The following is an 8,923-nucleotide window of genomic DNA, read 5'->3' on the forward strand; positions in this document are numbered from 1 at the left end:
AATTTTTTTTAGATGCCAAAAAAAAATAAAAATAAGCAAAAAAGCAAAAATTTCAAAACTTCACAGGATGGCTTAAAATACCTATGGCCACCCACTTTGAGCGAAATTTTATTTTTTTTAGGTGCCTAAAATAATAAAAAAAAGCAAAAAATCAAAAATTTTAAAACTTCACATAATGACTTAGAATACCTGTGGCTATTCACTTTGAGCGAAATTTAAATTTTTTTAGGTGCCGAAAAAAATAAAAAAATAAAAAATTTCAAAACTTCACAGAATTGCTTAGAATACCTGTGGCCACCCACTTTGAGCGAAATTTAATTTTCTTTAGGTGCCGGAAAAAAATAAAAATAAGCAAAAAAGCAAAAAATTCAAAACTTCATAGAATAACTTAGAATACCTGTGGCCACCAACTTTGAATGAAATTTTATTTTTTTAGGTGCCGAAAAAAAGAAAAAAAAAGCAAAAAATCAAAAATTTCAAAACTTCATATAATGGCTTAGAATACATGTGGCCATCTACTTTGAGTGAAATTTAATTTTCTTTAGGTGCAAAAAAAAAATCAAAAATCAAAAATACCATTTGGGCACCTAAAAAAAATTAAATTTCACTCAAAGTGGGTGGCTAGAGACATTCTAAGTCATTCTGTGAAGTTTTAAAATTTTTGATTTTTTTATGTTTTTATTTTTTTTTCGGCACCTAAAAAAATTTAAATTTCACTCAAAGTGGGTGGCCACAGATATTCTAAGTCATTATGTGAAATTTTGAAATTTTTGATTTTTTGCTTTTTTTTCACCTCAAAAAATTAAAATTTCACTCAAAGTGGGTGGCCACAGGTATTCTAAGCTATTCTGTGAAGTTTTGAAATTTTTGAGTTTTTGAATTTTTTTGGGCACCTTAAAAAATTTAAATTTCACTCAAAGTGGGTGGCCACATGTATTCTAAACTATTCTGTGAAGTTTTGAATTTTTTTATTTTTTTTGGGCACCTAAAAAAATTTAAATTTCACTAAAAGTGTGTGGCCACAGGTATTTTAAGCCATTATATGAAGTTTTGAAATTTTTGATTTTTTGATTTTTTTTTTGAAAAAATTCAACAAATTTCCTATTTTCCCGAAATCTGAATTTTTTTTATTTTTTGGAAATTGTGATGAATTTTTCTAGAATTTTTCAATTTTTTTTGAATTTTTTGAATTTTTTTGAGATTTTTAGGAATTTTTTGGATTTTCTAATTATTTTTATTCCATTTCTAAAAAAATGGATTTTTGTTCCTGGAAATAGAATTTTGTGTTGTTTATCAAGCAGGTTTTTGTTTCAGGAAATAGAAATTTTGTGCTGTTATCAAACGGGTTTCTGTTCCAGAAATAGAAATTTTTGGTCGTTATCAAACGGGTTTCTTTTATCAGAAACTCATCCTGGAACCAGAAATAGAAAAATCTATTTCTGTTTCAGGAACTCATTCTGGAACAAAATGGTTATCATTCGCTATCTTATGCCCTTTTTGCTGAAGACGTCCACAATATGTACCTGGAGAGGATTTCCTTTCGGGAGCAATCTTTAATGTTATCTCCAATAGAAAAGATATCTTCACAGTCAAATATGAAATTTATCCAAGTAAGTCGCGTTCCGTTGCTCAAACTCGAGTCATAATTTAACAGCCGATAATCGGTCAATCACCTATACTTATAAAATGTAAGGATATTCCATTAATACCATATTTTTATTATGAAAATACTTTTCTTCAAGAAAAACCTATACATTCATAATAAATTTAAAACATGAAACATGAATTATAAAGTTTTTCCATAACTTGGTCTAAATCCAACATAACCAAGTTACTTCGGGTGAAGCTGCTTATTTATTAGGGAGGAACGAGCGGCTTCAATGCCTCATTCAACTCCCTCCTTGTCGCTCAAAAAACGCTTTCTTGGGAGTAGAAATGATTTGAAGGTCCGATCTTTCCATCATATCTAGACCAAGGAAGGTATTTTGATCGATTACCATGTATTACAAAAGGAAAGCATAGAATGAAAATTCAAGAGAAATTATAGAAATTCTACAAGGTAAGAGATAAGCGAAGGGGGTTTCAATCACATGGACATACACATTTAACCTGTGAGGTTCGACACCTAAAGATGATTGAATGGATACGCGGAGATAGGCGGGGCGTGGACCATGCAAGTAATAGTATGGACATATTGGAAAAGCAGCAACGATTATATTATATGTTAAAGAGTGCGGGGCTAATTATCCTCGTTTGTTTAGGAAGAAAGAACACTAAGGCTGCGAATGATAACCATTTCTGTTTCTCTATTTCTGTTCCAGAAATAGGTTTGGAACAGAAATCCGTTTGGTAACGCAATTTTAATTTCTATTTCTGGAACAAATTTTTGTTCCAGAAATAGATTTGAAAGAGAAATCAGAAGTTAAAATTTTTAGCTTCTCTATTTCTGGAACAGAAATGAGAAACAAAATTTTTTTGTTCTTCTCATCACTTTCCCTCACTACTAGTCGGTCGCTCACCCGCCGCCCATCGCCGGCCGCCGCCACCCGCCGACCGCCGCTACCCTTCACTGGCCGCCGCCGCCGGCCACCGTCTCCTGCCACCGGCTGCCTCCCACCACCGCCGGCTGCCGACCACCGGCCACCTCCCGCCACCATCGGCCGCCAGCCGCCTTCCGCCGACCCAAAAAAAATTCCAAAAAATCCTTAAAAATTGAAAAATTCCAGAAAAATTCATAAAAATTTCTAGAAAATAAAAAAAGTCAGATTTCGGGAAATAGGAAATTTGTTCATTTTTTCCAAAAAAATAAAAAAATTTCAAAACTTCACAGAATGGCTTAGAATACTTGTGGCCACTCACTTTGAATGAAATTTAAATTTTTTGAAGTGCCAAAAAAAAATAAAAATAAAATCAAAAATTTCAAAACTTTACATAATGGCTTAGAATATATGTGGCCACCCACTTTGTGTGAAATTTAAATTTTTTGAGGTGCCCAAAAAAATCCAAAAATCAAAAATTTCAAAACTTCACATAATGACTTAGAATATATGTGGCCACCCACTTTGCGTAAAATTTAAATATTTTGAGGTGCCTAAAAAAATTTAAAAATAAAAAATTTCAAAACTTCACAGAATGGCTTAGAATACCTGTGGCCACCCACTTTGCGTAAAATTTAAATTTTTTGAGGTGCCCAAAAAAAACCAAAAAAATTTAAAACTTCACAGAATGACTTAGAATACTTGTGGCCACCCATTTTAAGTGAAATTTAAATTTTTTAGGTGCCAAAAAAATAAAAAAATAAAAAAAATTAAATTTCACTCGAAGTGGGTGGCCACAGGTATTCTAAGCCATTCTGTGAAGTTTTGAAATTTTTTATTTTTTGATTTTTTTTTGGGCACTTCAAAAAATTTAAATTTCACTCAAAGTGGGTGGCCACAGGTATTCTAAGCCATTCTGTGAAATTTTGAAATTTTTGATTTTTTTTGGAAAAAATGAACAAATTTCCTATTTTCCCGAAATCTGACTTTTTTTTATTTTCTGGAAAATTTTATGGATTTTCTGAATTTTTTTTAGATTTTTAGGAATTTTCCAGATTTTCTAATTTTTTTATTCTATTTCTAAAAGAAATGAAGCGATTGTCCGCCGCCCGCCGTCCACTCGCCGGCCACATGAGAAGGAGAAATTTTGTGCCGTTATCAAACAAATTTCTGTTTCTGAAATAGAAATTTTGTGTCATTATCAAACATGTTTTTTAGCTTAGAAACTCCTCCAGAAACAGAAATAGAAAAATCAATTTCTAGTCAGAAATTGATTTCTGAAACAGAATGGTTATCATTCGCAGCCTAAGCAGTCCAAGGTTGTGAAAGGGTGTGCACTGACTTGATCATATGGTCTTTGTCCTTTAAGAAAGAGACGTAATGCGATTCCTCGTCTTCTTGGCTTTGTCAGCTGTATGACATCAACCTTTCGGCGTCATACATGCTTGTGCATCAAGATTTGCTTGCTGATCTGCAATTTTAAATACGAATTGGACGGACCATACAAAATGAGGCTAAGACACGGCTCTGGATTTCTGTACGCTGACTTGATACTGTGGTCTTTGTCCTTTGCGAGAGGGGCATAGTGGGATTGCTTGTCCAGCTGTAGAAAAACAAAAATAAATGGTAAAAAGTTGCATTTAGAGCATCTACGACAATGCACGTCGAGTCACAAGAGGTGGAATAATTGGTTTTGATGTACCTCAGTTCATGCTGTTTCGGGAGATTTCCGTTTGCCATGCCTTTTTTGGGAGTGTTGGCTCGTCTAAATCAGAACTGTGAGATACCAAAAACGATTCGAGTTGTAAGCCGGAAGTATCAATAGTTCGAGTGGCCCGACGAATGCGAATCAGTGATTTAACCAAAGAGATCGAATCCGAAGATCAGGCAACAAATGGTCGTATGTAGTCTCGCATCCAAATCGCAGTGTCGTGCTCCGTAACCACGGGTTGGCTCCCACCTCGCAGTCAACATAACAGCGCCTTCTTGGAACCCGTCTCCTTCTGGCTTTGCATCGATAACTTTCAACGACATGCCTCGCCACAAATTCCACTAAGAAGAAAGCATCCTCCCCTGACGTGGATGCTGAGACATTTGAAACGACTAAGAGACAACATTGTGATGGCGACTGCCTAGTCTTAATACAAAGCCCGAGTCATTCAACTTGGCCCCGTCTTACTTAACCAATAATGGATCTAAATAAGTCCTTAAAAGGCTTCATCTCTGCCCTTGTCCGGATCTTGGGATCATCGGAATATAAAACTATCAGAGGGTATTCCCTTTCCCTAGGAAAGATAAAGATACAGGGAAATAAGGGGTGCGAGGCATGCGGGCACCAGCACGTTAATAAGAAACGCATCCATGAAGCCCGCTATCCCTGTATATCAAATGGACAGGCCGTAAAGGCTCTCGTGGGAGTGAAACCTCCCTTCTTTTGATGAGGTTACCTCTTAACTGAACACCAAAGATTCAAGAGAAGCTTACTGAGCAATAAGACTTACTTTTCGGACATTTTGGAGAAATAAAATCTAAAGAGAAAAACCAGGAAAACGTCAAGCATTTTGCTTCCTCCCCACTTTTCTCGTCGTCCTCGCAATTTCAGGACATAACCCCCTAGCCCCACCATAGTTGAATCCACATGCCTTACCCTTCTCTTTCTACTTCTATAAACACACGAACTATTGATTCGTGTCTAATATCTCTACTTTGTGCTTGTGCTCCCAGTGACATAGGGTTAAGATGAGGATCGATACACTGACCATGATGATGAACTCGGGAGGAGCGGGCAACATGTTCGCTCACCTGGGGTCGGTGATCGCAGGCGTGATGTTCTCGTGGGCGATCCTGAAGCGGTTCTTGCCTCACGACCTCCGGGCCTACGTCGACAGGTACTCGCAACGCTTCTTCCGCTACCTTTCCCCCTACATCCAGATCTCCTTCAACGAGTACACAGGGGAGCGGCTCATGCGCAGCGAGGCCTACTCGGCCATCGAGAACTACCTCAGCTCGCGCTCTGCCACGCAGGCCAAGCGGCTCAAGGCCGACCTGGTCAAGAACAACCAGTCCCTGGTGATAAGCATGGACGACCACGAGGAGGTCTCCGACGAGTACAACGGCGTTAAGCTCTGGTGGGCTTCTGGCAAGAGAGGATCGAAGACGCAGACGGTCTCTTTCCACACCTCTGTGGTCGCTGAAAGCGGGTACTAGTTACATTCCTCCATTTTGCTTGGGTATGCATTTGTTGTGTGCGTCTCTGTTTGGTCTCTCTTCGAACAATTTGGTTGGCTATATCATATAGGTTTTACACGCTGACCTTCCACAAGACGCAGAGGGACCTCATCCTCGGGCCATACCTGAGCCACGTCCTGAAACAGGGCAAGGAGATCAGGTTCCAGAACCGGCAGCGGAAGCTCTACACGAACAACGGCTGGTACTGGACCCATGTCGTGTTCGAGCACCCAGCGACTTTCAACACCCTCGCTATGGACCCCGGCGATAAGCAAGATATCATCCACGACCTCATCACCTTCAGCAAGAATGAGGAGTTCTATGCGCGGATCGGCAGGGCCTGGAAGCGTGGGTACTTGCTGTTTGGCCCGCCCGGGACCGGCAAGTCGACAATGATCGCCGCGATGGCCAACCTCCTGAATTATGACATCTACGACCTCGAGCTCACTGCGGTGAAGGACAACACGTCGCTGAGGAGGCTCCTGATTGAGACGTCAAGCAAGTCGATCATCGTGATCGAGGACATCGATTGCTCGCTGGAGCTGACGGGCCAGAGGAAGAAGAAGGAGAAAGTGGAGGAGGACAAGGAAGGCGAGGTCAGACAGCCAGGGAAGCGGGCGGCGAAAGATGAGGAAGGCAAGAATGCGAGCAGGGTCACGCTCTCGGGGCTCCTGAACTTCATCGACGGCCTGTGGTCATCGTGCGGCGGAGAGAGGCTGCTTGTCTTCACGACAAACCACATCGAGAAGCTTGACCCGGCGCTGATAAGGAAGGGCCGGATGGACAAGCACGTGGAGCTGTCGTATTGCAGGTCCAAGGCGTTCAAGGTCCTGGCCAAGAACTACCTGGGCATCGATGACCACCACCTGTTTGACCATATTTGGAAGCTATTGAACGAGGTCGACCTGACGCCCGCCGACGTGGCCGAGCACCTGATGCCCAAGAGCGCTTCCAAGAATGCCGAGGTTTGCTTGGAGAGCCTGATCGGGGCACTCGAGAAGGCGAAGGAGGAGGGCGAGTCGAGAGCGAAGGAAGCGGAGTTGAAGGGTGAAGAGAGCATAGAGGAAGTGAAGGTGGAAACAAAAGAATGAGTGTTTGTGTTTTGGGGTCGATGGAGAGCGAATAAGCAAAATCAGAGGAAGTAGCTGATTTAGCAAGAATTGATCTAATTTTCCTTTGCATTTCCTTCCAGTTCCACTTTCTTGTCCAATGAAAAAGAAGAGCTAGTCTTAGCCAGGTTGCGAGCCTTAAGCTCAAGTTCAGAGGCTAGTGAGAATTTATTCTTGTACTATGCCCCAACTCAATTGTCCAGAAAAGCTTTTGGAATGTCTGAACGGAACTCCCTGCCTCATATATGTATATTACATTCCTAGATTTGTCGAATCAAATGTAGAGATTTGGGGCCATGACCAGTCTACTTCGGCTATGAATCGCATCTGTTTTTACTTGACACTATCGGCTATAAATCTCTTCTGTTTCTGCTGCCCTCCGGACGAGCATATTGGGGACTGACGGGTTTAGAGATAATGTCGAGCTAGGGACTAACGGTCCTCAATCGGCGCGGGTTCTTCGAAACACTAGGCTCGCACGATGTTGGAGTTTATAACTGAAAAAGATCTATCTATAAAGTTCAACTAGCCAGGAGCTGAGGTCGAGTAGAAACCAAGTAAGGTAGAGGAGCATACCTCACTTCTTATGCAACTAGATGATTTAGAGTTGGGGACTTTATTAAATAGTTTCATTTCGGTACCCTAACTTCATTGATTTGTTACCTAAATGATTAATGCAATCTTTGTCCATTTTATTAATCTATGCCACTAAATGATGTCCATGCATGAGTGCGCAATCCACGAAAAGTAGACAATCACAATTAATGCGATAAAAGTAAAGTGCAAGAAAGTAAACTCAATGAAGCACCAAGTATAGAATACACATGGCCTTGTTATTAAGTCTCGGGATAGCAACCCCATAAGTTAAGTTCAAATTGAGTCCAATTTCTTACCTAAAAGATCAATTCATCAAAACTGAACTCATATCAAAGGTACTCGCTAACATCATTAAACTAAAGGCACTAATTAAATGAAACTAAAATAAAATTAATACTGAATATCTAACAACCTAATCAAGACATATATATATAAGCTATTTTCTGATTTTTTTGAAAAAATTAAAAAATTTTAATTCCGAAAATAGGGACTTGGGCTAGGCCCTTGGGCCCGGTCCATATATGATATTAGGATGTTTCAATTAAAGATCGAATCGGGCTCAACTCATAGAATTAAGCTTAATTCCTCTAGAAGTAAATCAAACCCAACCTTAACGGACCAGGCGTATCCCAAACCTAATTACACCAAGTAGAGCCCAAAACTAATCTAACAACCAAGACAATCCCAAGTTTACTAAAAAAAGAAGCAAACAAAGCCCTCGTACGGATTCAGGGAATTTATAGATGACTTCATTATGCATCAAAACTGCTTCTGATGGCTACTGAAACATATCAAAAGCGTCTCAGTTCTAGCAATTCCAGGAACTATTTTATGACTTCCTGTAGGCATATCATCGAACGGTTCACGGGCACCTCAAATGTTGCACCTAGCTATGGAACCGAAGTAAAATTTCTTTACCCAAAACAACGCTAGAACCACAATATCATTACAAATCATCCAGTAAAGACTCAGATTCCCAGTTATTTACCCAAGTAGTGTTAACGCAGCTCAACCTCAAAGCAGGGGAGAGAATGGGAGAAGTGTTACCTGATCAATAAGCTAAGGCGAAGTCGCCATGGACGACTGAATCAGTGAGTGAAACTTCTGTTACCATTGAGGATTGAAACCACAAATGCCGAACATGCTTCGAGCAAACGTCTTGTTACTTTGAGATATTCATGTTGGACTTGACAAGGTCCAACCCATTTATGTGGCTTATCATGTCTATTATTTAACATTTGATATAAGCCCAATTTAATTAAATATATTACGGGCCATATATTTGTAACATCCAATTAAGCATTTAATTATCACGCTTCCGCTATTCTCCACAAAATTGTTGAGAGAAAAATACACACCCATCACAGTCATCATAGAAGAGAGTGGTGAAAATTCATACCACAGAGACAGCTTCTTTGTTTCTTTCTCATTGGATCAATAATGGCTTCCTTT

General features: G+C 39.7%; 1 protein-coding gene across 1 annotated transcript; it reads left to right on the forward strand.

Annotated features, from left to right (window-relative positions):
- The first annotated feature begins 5,140 nt into the window (after window positions 1–5,140).
- Window positions 5,141–7,104, forward strand: LOC115688245 (AAA-ATPase ASD, mitochondrial-like). Its single transcript, XM_030614011.2, has 2 exons — window positions 5,141–5,737; window positions 5,836–7,104. The coding sequence occupies exons 1-2, from the start codon at window positions 5,277–5,279 to the stop codon at window positions 6,854–6,856; spliced, it is 1,482 nt and encodes a 493-aa protein (XP_030469871.2). The 5' UTR covers window positions 5,141–5,276; the 3' UTR covers window positions 6,857–7,104.
- Window positions 7,105–8,923: the final 1,819 nt, after the last annotated feature.

Source organism: Syzygium oleosum, unplaced genomic scaffold (assembly GCF_021117445.2).
Source record: "Syzygium oleosum isolate NSW1041296 unplaced genomic scaffold, Sole_v2.1 Sole_v2.08, whole genome shotgun sequence".
Classification (NCBI taxonomy): Eukaryota; Viridiplantae; Streptophyta; class Magnoliopsida; order Myrtales; family Myrtaceae; genus Syzygium; species Syzygium oleosum.

Coding starts and splice junctions, on each gene's coding strand:
- LOC115688245 (XM_030614011.2), top strand. CDS start 5,277: ATGAGGATCGATACACTGACCATGATGATGAACTCGGGAGGAGCGGGC. Junction 5,738..5,835: donor TCTGTGGTCGCTGAAAGCGG/GTACTAGTTACA, acceptor TATATCATATAG/GTTTTACACGCTGACCTTCC.